The 15304-nt window shown below is 58.9% G+C and overlaps 1 protein-coding gene and 1 pseudogene across 1 annotated transcript; one reads left to right on the top strand and one right to left on the bottom strand.

Annotated features, from left to right (window-relative positions):
* The first annotated feature begins 461 nt into the window (after positions 1–461).
* Positions 462–14886, top strand: LOC140265069 (C-type lectin domain family 4 member G-like). The gene is made up of 8 exons (XM_072360943.1): positions 462–677; positions 2874–2936; positions 3700–3762; positions 4552–4614; positions 6816–6905; positions 9869–10020; positions 12266–12372; positions 14748–14886. The coding sequence occupies exons 1-8, from the start codon at positions 476–478 to the stop codon at positions 14884–14886; spliced, it is 879 nt and encodes a 292-aa protein (XP_072217044.1). The 5' UTR covers positions 462–475.
* On the bottom strand, positions 4863–5779 carry LOC140265067 (uncharacterized; annotated as a pseudogene).
* Positions 14887–15304: the final 418 nt, after the last annotated feature.

The following is a 15304-nucleotide window of genomic DNA, read 5'->3' as shown; positions in this document are numbered from 1 at the left end:
GGGGGGGGGGGGGGTGGCACTATGGGGGGGGGGGTGTCACCATAGGGGTGGGGGTGTTGCTATGGGGGTGTCACCATAGGGGGGGGGGGTGTTGCCATGGGGGGTGGCACCATAAGGGGGGGGGTGGCACCATAGGGGTGGGGGTGGCACTAAGGGGGTGTCACCATAGGGGGGGGGGTGTTGCCATGGGGGGTGGCACCATAAGGGTGGGGGTGGCACCATGGGGGGGGGGGTGGCACCATGGGTGTGTCACTATGGGGGGGTGGGGGTGGCACTATGGAGGGGGGGGTGGCACCATGGGGGGGGGTGTCACTATGGGGGGGGGGGTGGCACTGGGGGGGGGTGGCACTATGGGGGTGTCACCATAGGGGGGGGGTGTTGCTATGGGGGTGGCACCATAAGGGGGGGGGGGTGGCACTATGGGGGGGGAGGGGACAATTTAAGGGTGTCCCCACGGAGCAGTGTGACAGCAGCCATGGGGCAGGGCCGAGCAGGGGTAGCTCTATGGAGCCAGAGGGGAAGGGGAGATAACGCTGATGGGAGCCCCCCCCCCTCCAACCCTATCGCTGCTTGGGGGGGGCAATGCGGGGCTGGTGGGACCCCCCCCGGGCTGTGGCTGCTCTTAGGGGTGGCCGTGGTGGCCTGGGGGCTGCTGCTGGGGACACTGCTGGGACGGCGTGAGTGGGGGGGGGGTGGGTGGGGGGAATGGGGGGATATTGGGGGGGGGGATATGGGGGGACATGGGGGACATGGGGACATTATGGGGACATGGGGGGACATGGGGGTGTGGGGACATGGGGACATTGTGGGGACATGGGGGGACATGGGGACACTTTGGGGACATGGGGACATGGGGGTGTGGGGACATGGGGACATTGGGGGGACATGGGGGAATATGGGGGGACATGGGGGGGCATGGGGACATTATGGGGACATGGGGGGACATGGGGGTGTGGGGACATGGGGGGGATATGGGGGGACATTGGGGGACATTGGGGTGTGGGGACATGGGGACATTGTGGGGACATGGGGGGGATATGGGGGGTCATGGGGGGACATGGGGGGGCATGGGGACATGGGGGTGTGGGGGGACATGGGGACATTATGGGGACATGGGGGGGATATGGGGGGACATGGGGGGACATGGGGACACTGTGGGGACATGGGGACATGGGGGTGTGTGGACATGGGGGACATGGGGACATTATGGGGACATTATGGGGACATGGGGGGACATGGGGGTGTGGGGACATGGGGACATTGTGGGGACATGGGGGGATATGGGGGGGATATGGGGGGCACAGAGGGGGACATGGGGGACATGGGGACATGGGGGGGACATGGGGGGGATATGGGGGTGTAGGGACATGGTGGAATAGAGAGGGACACTGTGGGGACATGGGGGACACGGGGACATGGGGGGGGATATGGGGGGGAACATGGGGTTGTGGGGACATGGGGACACTGTGGGGACATGGGAGGACATGGGGGGACATGGGTGGCATGGAGACATGGGGGAGACAGAGGGGGACGTGGGGACACTGTGGGGACATGGGGACATGGGGGGACATGGGAGGGTATGGGGACATTGTAGGGACATGGATGGGACATGGGGACATTGTGGGGACATGGGAGGGATATGGGGGGACATGGGGGGATATGGGGGTGTGGGGACATGGGGAGGATATGGGGGGACATTGGGGGACATTGGGGTGTGGGGACATGGGGACAGTGTGGGGACATGGGGGTGTGGGGGGACATGGGGACATTATGGGGACATGGGGGGGATATGGGGGGACATGGGGGGACATGGGGGGGACATTGGGGGACATGCTGGGCACAGAGGGGGACATGGGGGGACATTAGGGGACATGGGGGGGATATGGAGGTGTGGGGACATTGTGGAATAGAGGGGGACATGTGGACATTGTGGGGACATGGGGGGGATATGGGGGTGTGGGGGGGACATGGGGGTGGGGGGGCATGGGGACATTGTGGGGACATGGAGGGACATGGGTGGCATGGAGACATGGGGGAGACAGAGGGGGACATGGGGACACTGTGGGGGCATGGGGATGTGGGGACATGGTGGGGACATGGGGGTGGGGGGATATGGTGGGCACAGAGGGGGACATGGGGACATTGTAGGGACATGGGGGGACATGGGGACATGATGGGGACATGGGAGTGTGGGGACATGGGGGGGACAGAGGGGGACATGGGGACATTGTGGGGACATGGGGGGGTATGGGGGGACATGGGGGGACATTGGGGGACATTGGGGTGTGGGGACATGTGGGACACGGGGACATTGTGGGGACATGGGGGGGATATGGGGGTGTGGGGACATGGGGACATTGTGGGGACATGGGGGGACATGGGGACATGGGTGGGACATGGGGGGACATTGGGGGACATGGGGGTGTGGGGACATGGGGACATGGGGGGACATGGGGGGATATGGGGACACTGTGGGGGCATGGGGACATTGTGGGGACATGGGGGGACATGGGGACATGGGGGGGGCATGGGGGTGTGGGGACATAGGGGGACATTGTGGGGACATGGGGACATTGTGGGGACATGGGGACATTGAGGGGACATGGGGGGACATGGGGACACTGTGGGGGCATGGGGGGTATATGGGGGGACATGGGGGTGTGGGGACATGGGAGGACATGGGGACATTGTAGGGACATGGGGGGACATGGGTGGCATGGGAACATGGGGGGGACATGGGGACATGGGGACATGGGGGGACATGGGGTGGTGGGGACATGGATGGGATATGGGGACACTGTGGGGCCATGGGGGTGTGGGGCCATTGGGGGCCATGGGGTTGGTGGGGTGACACTGCTCCCCTCCCTCCATAGATGCTGCTCTGTCGAGGGAGATCCAACAGCTGAGGGACGCTCAGCAGCTGCTGGAGAACAACGGTGGGAGATGGGGAGATGGGGAGGATGTGGGGAGATGGGGTGGATGGTGTGGGGATATGGGGTTATGGGGTGGATGACATGGGGATATGGGGCCATGGGGAGGATGATGTGGGGATATGGGGAGGATGAAGTGGGGATATGGGGTTATGGGGTGGATGACATGGGGATATGGGGCCATGGGGTGGATGATGTGGGGATATGGGGATATGGGGAGGATGGCATGGGGGATATGGGGAGGATGGCATAAGGATATGGGGCCATAGGGTGGATGATGTGGGGATATGGGGCTATGGGGAGGATAACGTGGGGGATATGGGGCCATGGGGAGGATGGAATGGGGGATATGGGGCAATGGGAAGGATGAGAATGGGATATGGGGCTATAGGGAGGATGATATGGGGATATGGGGTGGATGATGTGGGGATATGGGGCCATGAGGAGGATGATGTGGGGATATGGGGTGGGTGACATGGGGGATATGGGGATATGGGGAGGATGACATGGGGGATATGGGGCCATGGGGAGGATGATGTGGGGATATGGGGAGGATGACACAGGGATATGGGGAGGATGGCATGGGGGATATGGGGCCATGGGGAGGATGAGAATGGGATATGGGGCCATAGGGAGGATGGCATGGGGCCATGGGGTGGATGATGTGGGACTATGGGGCAATGGGGAGGATGGAATGGGGCTATGGGGCTATGGGGTGGATGACGTGGGGCCATGGGGATGACATGGGGCTATGGGGCGCCCCCCACAGGCTCAGCGCTGGAGGCGGCCCTGGCAATGCTGGAGGGGAACCAAACACAGCTGAGGAAACATGGTGGGTGACAGTGACACCTGCATGTCCCCATTGACCCCATTGTCCCCATTGTCCCCATTGACCCCATTGACCCCATTGACCCCATTGACCCCATTGTCCCCATTGTCCCCATTGACCCCATTGACCCCATTGTCCCCATTGACCCCATTGACCCCATTGACCCCATTGACCCCATTGTCCCCATTGTCCCCATTGACCCCATTGACCCCATTGACCCCATTGACCCCATTGTCCCCATTGACCCCATTGACCCCACTGACCCCATTGTCCCCATTGTCCCCATTGTCCCCATTATCCCCATTGTCCCCAATGTCCCCATTGACCCCATTGTCCCCATTGACCCCATTGACCCCATTGACCCCATTGTCCCCATTGTCCCCATTATCCCCATTGTCCCCATGTTCCCCAATGTCCCCAATGTCCCCATTGTCCCCAATGTCCCCATTGACCCCATTGACCCCATTGTCCCCATTATCCCCATTGTCCCCATTGTCCCCATTGTCCCCATTGACCCCATTGTCCCCATTGTCCCCATTGACCCCATTGACCCCATTGACCCCATTGTCCCCACTGTCCCCATTGTCCCCATTATCCCCATTGACCCCATTGTCCCCATTGACCCCATTGTCCCCATTGACCCCATTATCCCCATTGACCCCATTGTCCCCATCGACCCCATTATCCCCATTGACCCAATGTCCCCATTGTCCCCATTGACCCCATTGACCCCATTGTCCCCATTGTCCCCAATGTCCCCATTGTCCCCAATGTTCCTCCTTTCCCCTCCAGGTTTGGATACAGCGAAGCTCCTGGAGGTCCTCTCTGCCAACCAGAGTGCAACCAGACTCGAGGGTGGGGACATGGAGATGTGGGGACAGTGGGGGACAATGGGGACAATGGGGACAATGAGGACAATAGGGACATATGGGGATATGGGGACAATGGGGACAATGGAGGACAATGGGCATATGGGGATAATGGGGACAATGGGGATATGGGGACATGGGGACAATGGGGATATGGGGACAATGGGGATAATGGGGATATGAGGACATGGGGACAATGTGGTCAATGGGGACATGGGGACAATGGGGACATGGGGACAATGGGGACAATGGGGACAATGGGGACAATGGGACATGGGTACAGTGGGGGACAATGGGGACAATGGGGATGGGGGGCACAGGGACATGGGGACAATGGGGACATGGGGACAATGGGGGCAATGGGGGACAGAGGGGACATGGGGACAGTAGGGATATGGGGGACAATGGGGACAATGGGGATAATGGGGGACAATGGGGATATGGGGACAGTGGGGTCAATGGGGTCAATGGGGACAATGGGGTCAATGGGGACATGAGGACAGTGGGGACAATGGGGTTAATGGGGTCAATGGGGACAATGGGGTCAATGGGGGGATATGGGGACAATGGGGACAATGTGGACAATGGGACATACGTACAGTGGGGGACAATGGGGACAATGGGGATGGGGGGCACAGGGACATGGGGACAATGGGGACAATGGGGACATGGGGACAATGGGGATAATGGGGTCAATGGGGACAATGGGGACAGTGGGGTCAATGGGGACATGGGGACATGGGGACAATGGGGACAATGGGGTCAATGGGGACAATGGGGACAGTGGGGATGGGGGACACAGGGACATGAGGACAGTGGGGACATGGGGACAATGGGGACATTGGGGATATGGGGACAATGGGGACAGAGGGGACAATGGGGATAATGGGGTCAATGGGGACAATGGGGATAATGGGGGACAATGGGGACAATGGGGACAATGGGACATAGGTACAGTGGGGGACAATGGGGACAATGGGGATGGGGGACACAGGGACATGAGGACAATGGGGACATGGGGACAATGGGGGCAATGGGGGCAATGGGGGCAATGGGGATAATGGGGATAATGGGGATAATGGGGTCAATGGGGACAATGGGGTCAATGGGGGGATATGGGGACAATGGGGACATTGGGGACAATGGGACATGGGTACAGTGGGGGACAATGGGGACAATAGGGACAATGGGGACAATGGGGATGGGGGACACAGGGACATGAGAACAATGGGGACATGGGGACAATGGGGGCAATGAGGGCAATGGGACATGGGTACAGTGGGGGACAATGGGGACAATGGGGATGGGGGGCACAGGGACATGGGGACAATGGGGACATGGGGACAATGGGGGCAATGGGGGTATGGAGACAATGGGGACAATGGGGTTAATGGGGTCAATGGGGACAATGGGGTCAATGGGGGGATATGGGGACAATGGGGACAATGGGGACAATGGGACATAGGTACAGTGCGGGACAATGGGGACAATGGGGACAATGGGGGATAATGGGGGACAATGGGGGGATATGGGGACAATGGGGACATTGGGGGACTATGGGGACAGTGGGGACAGGGGACACAGGGACATGAGGACAGTGGGGACATGGGGACAATGGGGGACAATGGGGACAATGGGGATGGGGGACACAGGGACATGAGGACAATGGGGACATGGGGATAATGGGGACAATGGGGGCAATGGGGACATGGGGACATGGGGACAATGGGGGGATATGGGGACAATGGGGATGGAGGGGACAATGGGGACAATGGGATATGAGGACAATGGGGACATTGGGGACAATGGGGATAATGGGGACAATGGGGGGACATGGGTACAGTGGGGGAAAATGGGGACAATGGGGATATGGGGACAATGGGGACAATGGGGACATGGGGACAATGGGGATATGGGGACATGGGGACAATGGGGACAATGGGGACAATGGGGTCAATGGGGACAATGGGGACATGGGGACAATGGGGTCAATGGGGACAATGGGGTCAATGGGGTCAATGGGGACATGGGGTCAATGGGGACAATGGGGTCAATGGGGTCAATGGGGACAATGGGGTCAATGGGGGGATATGGGGACAATGGGGATGGAGGGGACAATGGGGACAATGGGGACATGGGGACAATGGGGACAATGGGGACAATGGGGTCATTGTGTTGCCCCCACAGTGTCCGGGTCGATGGTGTCGGTGTGGAAGGAGCGCGGCAGCACCAGGAAGGCACTGAACCAACTGCTGCAGGCACTGTGGGCAATGAACCGTGAGTGGGGGGAATGGGGGGCTATAGGGGCATAGGGATCTATGGGGTGACGTTGGGGTCTGTGGGGACAGTGGGGTCTATGGGGGGATATTGGGGTCTATGGGGACATTGGGGTCTATGGGGGGACAATGGGGTCTATGGGGTGACATTGGGGTCTATAGGGACAGTGGGGTCTATGGGGGGACATTGGGGTCTATAACAGCATTGGGGTCTATGGGGTGACAATGGGGTCTATGGGGTGACATTGGGATCTGTGGGGTGACACTAGGGTCTATAGGGACAGTGGGGTCTATGGGGGGACATGGGGGTCTATGGGGACAGTGGGACCTATGGGGAGACATGGGGGTCTATGGGGGGACATGATGGTCTATAGGGGCATTGGGGTCTATGGGGTGACACTGGGGGTCTATAGGGGGACAATGGGGTCTGTGGGGTGACATGGGGGTCTATGGGGCGACATTGTGGTCTGTGGGGGGACATTGGAGTCTGTGGGGTGACATTGGGGTCTATGGGGTGACATAGGGGTCTATGGGGACAGTGGGACCTATGGGGGGACATTGGGGTCTGTGGGGGCACATTGGGGTCTATGGGGTGACATTGGGGTCTGTGGGGTGACACTAGGGTCTATAGGGACAGTGGGGTCTATGGGGGGACATGGGGGTCTGTGGGGTGACAATGGGGTCTATGGGGGCATAGGGATCTATGGGGTGACGTTGGGGTCTGTGGGGACAGTTGGGTCTATGGGGGGACATTGGGGTCTATGGGGACATTGGGGTCTATGGGGGGACAATGGGGTCTCTGGGGGGACATAGGGACTCAATGGGGCTGCCATTGGGGTCTGTGTGGGGTGACATGGGGGTCGCTGGGTGCTCATGTCCCCTATGGGTTCTAATGTCCCCTATGGGTTCTAATGTCCCCTATGGGGTCTCATGTGCCCTATGGGTGTAAATGCCCCCTATGGGTTCTAATGTCCCCTATGGGTTCTAATGTCCCCTATGGGTTCTAATGTCCCCTATGGGCTCTATTGTCCCCTATGGGCTCTATAGTCCCCTAGGGGTTCTATTGTCCCCTATGGGCTCTATTGTCCCCTATGGGGTCTCATGTCCCCTATGGGCTCTATTGTCCCCTATGGGTTCTAATGTCCCCTATGGGCTCTATTGTCCCCTATGGGCTCTATAGTCCCCTAGGGGTTCTATTGTCCCCTATGGGTTCTATTGTCCCCTATGGGCTCTATTGTTCCCTATGGGTTCTAATGTCCCCTATGGGTTCTAATGTCCCCTATGGGGTCTCATGTGCCCTATGGGTGTAAATGCCCCCTATGGGTTCTAATGTCCCCTATGGGCTCTATTGTCCCCTATGGGCTCTATAGTCCCCTAGGGGTTCTATTGTCCCCTATGGGCTCTATTGTCCCCTATGGGTTCTAATGTCCCCTATGGGTTCTATTGTCCCCTATGGGCTCTATTGTCCCCTATGGGGTCTCATGTCCCCTATGGGCTCTATTGTCCCCTATGGGCTCTATTGTCCCCTATGGGGTCTCATGTCCCCTATGGGCTCTATTGTCCCCTATGGGTTCTATTGTCCCCTATGGGCTCTATTGTCCCCTATGGGTTCTAATGTCCCCTATGGGTTCTCATGTCCCCTATGGGTTCTAATGTCCCCTATGGGTGTTAATGTCCCCTATGGGTTCCAATGTCCCCTATGGGCTCTATTGTCCCCTATGGGTTCTCATGTCCCCTATGGGTGTTAATGTCCCCTATGGGTTCTATTGTCCCCTATGGGGTCTCATGTCCCCTATGGGCTCTATAGTCCCCTATGGGTTCTAATGTCCCCTATGGGGTCTCATGTCCCCTATGGGTTCTAATGTCTCCTATGGGTTCTAATGTCCCCTATGGTTCTCATGTCCCCTATGGGCTCTATTGTCCCCTATGGGCTCTATTGTCCCCTATGGGCTCTATAGTCCCCTAGGGGTTCTATTGTCCCCTATGGGCTCTATTGTTCCCTATGGGTTCTAATGTCCCCTATGGGTTCTATTGTCCCCTATGGGCTCTATTGTCCCCTATGGGGTCTCATGTCCCCTATGGGCTCTATTGTCCCCTATGGGCTCTATTGTCCCCTATGGGGTCTCATGTCCCCTATGGGCTCTATTGTCCCCTATGGGTTCTATTGTCCCCTATGGGCTCTATTGTCCCCTATGGGTTCTATTGTCCCCTATGGGTTCTAATGTCCCCTATGGGTTCTATTGTCCCCTATGGGCTCTATTGTCCCCTATGGGGTCTCATGTCCCCTATGGGCTCTATTGTCCCCTATGGGTTCTATTGTCCCCTATGGGCTCTATTGTCCCCTATGGGTTCTAATGTCCCCTATGGGTTCTAATGTCCCCTATGGGTGTTAATGTCCCCTATGGGTTCTAATGTCCCCTATGGGTTCTCATGTCCCCTATGGGTTCTAATGTCCCCTATGGGTGTTAATGTCCCCTATGGGTTCCAATGTCCCCTATGGGCTCTAATGTCCCCTATGGGTTCTAATGTCCCCTATGGGTGTTAATGTCCCCTATGGGTTCCAATGTCCCCTATGGGCTCTATTGTCCCCTATGGGTTCTCATGTCCCCTATGGGTGTTAATGTCCCCTATGGGTTCTATTGTCCCCTATGGGGTCTCATGTCCCCTATGGGGTCTCATGTCCCCTATGGGTTCTAATGTCCCCTATGGGTGTTAATGTCCCCTATGGGTTCTAATGTCCCCTATGGGGTTTCATGTCCCCTATGGGTGTTAATGTCCCCTATGGGTTCTAATGTCCCCTATGGGGTTTCATGTCCCCTATGGGTTCTAATGTCCCCTATGGGTTCTAATGTCCCCTATGGTTCTCATGTCCCCTATGGGCTCTATTGTCCCCTATGGGCTCTATTGTCCCCTATGGGCTCTATTGTCCCCTATGGGGTCTCATGTCCCCCCTGTGCCCCCCAGGCTCCTCGTGCCAGGTGTGTCCCCCCGGTTGGCGTCTCTATGGGGGCAGCTGTTACATGGTGGGCAGTGGCGCCGTGGGGTGGGCGCAGGCACAGGGACAGTGCAGGGACAGCGGGGCACAGCTGGTGGTCATTGGAGACGCACAGGAGCAGGTGGGTGATGTGGGGGATATGGGGGCTATGGGGGCTGTGGGGCTATGGGGGGCTATGGGGGCTATGGGGGATATGGGGGGCTATGGGGCTATGGGGGCTATGGGGGCTATGGGGGATATGGGAGCTATGGGGGCTGTGGGGGCTATGGGGGCTATGGGGGCTATGAGGGCTATGGGGGCTATGGGGGCTATGGGGGCTATGGGGGGCTATGGGGGGATATAGGGGGCTATGGGGGGCTATGGGGGCTATGGGGGCTATGGGGGATATGGGGGGCTATGGGGGCTATGGGGGCTATGGGGGCTATGGGGGCTATGGGGGATATGGGGGGCTATGGGGCTATGGGGGGTATGGGGGGTATGGGGGCTTTGGGGCTATGGGGGCTATGGGGGCTATGGGGGCTATGGGGCTATGGGGGGCTATGGGGCTATGGGGGGTATGGGGGGTATGGGGGCTTTGGGGCTATGGGGGCTATGGGGGCTATGGGGGCTATGGGGCTATGGGGGGCTATGGGGGCTATGGGGGCTATGGGAGTCTATGGGGGCTATAGGGGGCTATGGGGTGCTGCAGTCTGCTATGGGGGTCTATGGGGCACTGTGGGGTGCTATGGGGGCTATGGGGGGCTATGGGATGCTGTGAGGTGGTGTGGGGCACCATGGGGTGCTATGGGGCACTATGGGGGGCTATGGGGGCTATGGGGGCTATGGGGGCTATAGGGTGATGTGGGGCTCCGTGGGGTGCTATGGGGCACCATGAGGGGCTATGGGGGCTATGGGAGTCTATGGGGGCTATAGGGGGCTATGGGGTGCTGCAGTCTGCTATGGGGGGCTATGGGGCACTGTGGGGTGCTATGGGGAGCTATGGGGGGCTATGGGGTGATGTGGGGGTCTATGGGAGCTATTGGGGGCTATGGGGGCTATGGGGGGATATGGGGCACCATGGGGTGCTATGGTGGGCTATGGGGTGCTATGGGAGTCTATGGGGGCTATAGGGGGCTATGGGGTGCTGCAGTCTGCTATGGGGGGCTATGGGGCACTGTGGGGTGCTATGGGGGGCTATGGGGGGCTATGGGGTGCTATGGGGGCTGTGGGGGCTATGGGGGCTATGGGGTGATGTGGGGGGTTATGGGAGCTAAGGGGGGCTATGGGGGCTATGGGGGCTATGGGGGGCTATGGGGGGCTATGGGAGCTATGGGGGCTATGGGGTGCTATGGGGGCTATGGGGCTATGGGGGCTATGGGGGCTATGGGGGCTATGGGGGACTATGGGGTCTATGGGGGCTATGGGGGGCTTTGGGGTCTATGGGGGGCTATGGGGGCTATGGGGGGCTATGGGGGCTATGGGGGCTATGGGGGCTATGGGAGCTATGGGGACTATGGGGGGTATGGGGGGCTATGGGGGCTATGGGGGCTATGGGGTGCTATGAGGTGCTATGGGGGGCTGTGCGGGGCTATGGGGGGCTATGGGGAGCTATGGGGGCTATGGGGGCTATGGGGGCTGTGGGGGCTATGAGGGCTGTGGGGGGCTATGGGGGGCTATGGGGCACTGTGGGGCACTGTGGGGTGCTATGGGGGGCTATGGGAGCTATGGGGGCTATGGGGTCTATGGGGGCTATGGGGTCTATGGGGGCTATGGGGGCTATGGGGGACTATGGGGGACTATGGGGGCTATGGGGGGATATGGGGCACCATGGGGTGCTATGGGGGGCTATGGGGGCTATGGGGGGCTGTGGGGGGATGTGGGGTGCTATGGGGGGATATGGGGTAGTGTGGGGGCTATGGGGTGCTATGGGGGCTATGGGGTGGTATGGGGTGCTAAGCGGGGCTATGGGGTGATGTGGGGGGCTATGGGGCACCATGGGGTGCTATGGGGGGCTATGGGGTGATGTGGGGTGCTATGGGGTGCTATGGGGTGCTATGGGGGGCTATGGAGGGCTATGGGGCACCATGGGGTGGTGTGGGGTGCTATGGGACACCATGGGGTGCTATGGGGTGCTGTGGGGTGCTGCAGTCTGCTATGGGGTGATGTGGGGTGCTATGGGGCTCTATGAGGTGCTACTGTCTGCTATGGGGTGCTATGGGGCACCATGGGGTGCTATGGGGTGCTGTGGGGTACCATGGGGCGCTATGGGGCGCTATGGGGCTCTATGGGGCGCTATGGGTCTCTATGGGGTGCTATGGGGCGCTATGTGGCGCTATGGGGCGCTATGGGTCTCTATGGGGCGCTGTGCTATGGGTCCCACCCCACAGGAGTTCCTGAAGTCATTGGCTCCCCCCCATGAGACGTGGATCGGGCTCCATGACCGCAGCACAGAGGGATCCTTCCAATGGGTGGATGGCAGCGCCCTCAGCTACCGGTGTGGGGCTATGGGGTGATATGGGGTGATATGGGGCTATGGGGTGATATGGGGTGATATGGGGTGATATGGGGCTATGGGGTGATATGGGGTGATATGGGGTTATGGGGTGATATGGGGTGATATGGGGTGATATGGGGTGATATGGGGTGATATGGGGCTATGGGGTGATATGGGGATATGGGGTTATGGGGTGATATGGGGGTTATGGGTGATATGGGGTGATATGGGGCTATGGGGTGATATGGGGCTATGGGGTGATATGGGGTGATATGGGGCTATGGGGTGATATGGGGCTATGGGGTGATATGGGGGTGATATGGGGTTATGGGGTGATATGGGGTGTATGGGGTGATATGGGTGTATGGGGCTATGGGGTGTCTATGGGGTTATGGGGTGATATGGGGTGATATGGGGTGTCCATGGGGCTATGGGGTGATATGGGGCTATGGGGTGATATGGGGATATGGGGTGTCCATGGGGCTATGGGGTGATATAGGGCTATGGGGTGATATGGGGCTATGGGGTGGCTATGGGTCTATAGGGTCACTATGGGTCTATAGGGTTGCTATGGGTCTATGGGATGGCTATGGGGTGGCTATGGGTCTATGGGTTGGCTATGGGTCTATAAGGTCGCTATGGGTCTATAGGGTTGCTATGGGTCTATGGGATGGCTATGGGTCTATGGGATGGCTATGGGTCTATGGGGTCACTATGGGTCTATGGGATGGCTATGGGTCTATGGGGATGGCTGTAGGTCTATGGGATGGCTCTGGGTCTATAGGGTGGCTATGGGTCTATGGGATGGCTATGGGGTGGCTATGGGTCTATAGGGTGGCTATGGGGGCTATAGGGTGGCTATGGGTCTATGGGGTCACTATGGGTCTATGGGATGGCTATGGGGCTATGGGGTGTCTATGGGGCTATAGGGTGTTTAGGAGACTATGGGGTGTCTATGGGGCTATAGGGTGTCTATGGGGCTATAGGGTGATATGGAGCTATGGGGTATCTATGGCTCTATGGGGTCACTATGGGTCTATGGGGTGACTATGGGTCTATGTGATGGCTATGGGTCTATAGGGTCACTATGGGTCTATGGGTTGGTTATGGGGCTATGGGATGGCTATGGGGTGGCTATAGGATGGCTATGGGTCTATGGATGGCTCTGGGTCTATGGGATGGCTATGGGTCTATGGATGGCTATGGGTCCATGGGGTGACTATGGGTCTATGGGATGGCTATGGGTCTATGGGGTCGCTATGGGTCTATGGGATGGCTATGGGTCTATGGATGGCTATGGGTCCATGGGCTGGCTATGGGTCTATGGGGTCACTATGGGTCTATGGGGTCACTATGGGTCTATGGATGGCTATGGGGCTATGGGGTGGCTATGGGTCTATGGGATGGCTATGGGTCTATGGGGTCACTATGGGTCTATGGGATGGCTATGGATCTATAGGATGGCTATGGGTCTATAGGGTCACTATGGGTCTATAGGATGGCTATGGGTCTATAGGGTCACTATGGGTCTATGGGGTGGCTGTGGGTCTATGGGATGGCTATTGGTCTATGGGGTGGCTATGGGGCTATGGGATGTCTATGGGTCTATGGGGTGGCTATGGGTCCATGGGCTGGCTATGGGTCTATGGGTCACTATGGGGCTATGGGATGGCTATGGGGCTATAGGGTCACTATGGCTCTATGGGGTGGCTATGGCTCTATGGGGTCACTATGGGTCTATGGGATGGCTACGGGGTGGCTATAGGATGGCTCTGGGTCTATGGGGTTGCTCTGGGTCTATGGGGTGGCTATGGGTCTATGGGATGGCTATGGGTCTATGGGGTGGCTATGGGTCTATGGGATGGCTATGGGTCTATGGGCTGGCTATGGGTCTATGGGGTCACTATGGGTCTATGGGATGAGTATGGGTCTATGGGGTGGCTATGGGGCTATGGGATGTCTATGGGGTGGCTGTGGGTCTATGGGGTGGCTATAGGATGGCTATGGGTCTATGGGGTCACTATGGGTCTATGGGATGGCTATGGGTCTATGGGATGGTTATGGGGCTATGGGGTGGCTATGGGGCTATAGGGTCGCTATGGGTCTATGGGATGGCTATGGGTCTATGGATGGCTCTGGGTCTATGGGGTGTCTATGGGTCTATAGGGTGACTATGGGCAATGGGGGTGTCTATGCGGCTATGGGGTGATATGGGGCTATGGGATGGCTATGGGTCTATGGGGTCACTATGGGGCTATGGGAAGGCTATGGGTCTATGAGGTCGCTATGGCTCTATGGGGTGGCTCTGGCTCTATGGGGTGGCTATGGGGTGGCTATGGCGCTATGGGGCTCTAACCCTCCCCTTCACCCCATAGGAACTGGCGTTGGGGTCAACCAGATGAGGCCGGGGGGGGCGAGGATTGTGTGGCCATGGACTCCAGGGGGGGTTGGGGGGACAGAGCGTGCGCTGTCAGCTTGGGGGGCTGGGTGTGTGAGAGGGGCTGGGGCTGCTGAGCCGCCCTATGGGGCAGAAGAGGGGGGGGGGGGGCATCTATGGGGCAGGGATGGGGGGGGGGGTGAGAGAGGGGGGTGGTGAGCATCTATGGGGCAGGGGGGGGGGACATTCTATGGGGTGTTATCAGTGTATTGGGGGCAATAAAGGAATGGAATGTGATGCTGTGGGGTGATGTGGGGTGACTTGGGGGGCGGGTTGGGGGCACTTGGGGGGCAGAAGGGGCTGGTGGTGGAGGAGAGAATTGGAGACGTTTTGGAGCGCGCTGTGCCTTTAATGCAAATTAGGGGGGCGTGGCTTCGGCATCTGGGCGTGGTTTCGCGATCGGGGGGGGTGTGGTCAGGCAGTGGGCGTGGCCGTCGGAAGCTCCGCCCCCTCGGCTGCTCGGACGCGGTTGAGCTCCGCCCTCAGCTCCGCCTA

Source organism: Excalfactoria chinensis, unplaced genomic scaffold (genome assembly GCF_039878825.1).
Source record: "Excalfactoria chinensis isolate bCotChi1 unplaced genomic scaffold, bCotChi1.hap2 Scaffold_419, whole genome shotgun sequence".
NCBI lineage: Eukaryota > Metazoa > Chordata > Aves > Galliformes > Phasianidae > Excalfactoria > Excalfactoria chinensis.
This window is presented reverse-complemented; position numbering and strand designations above follow the sequence as displayed.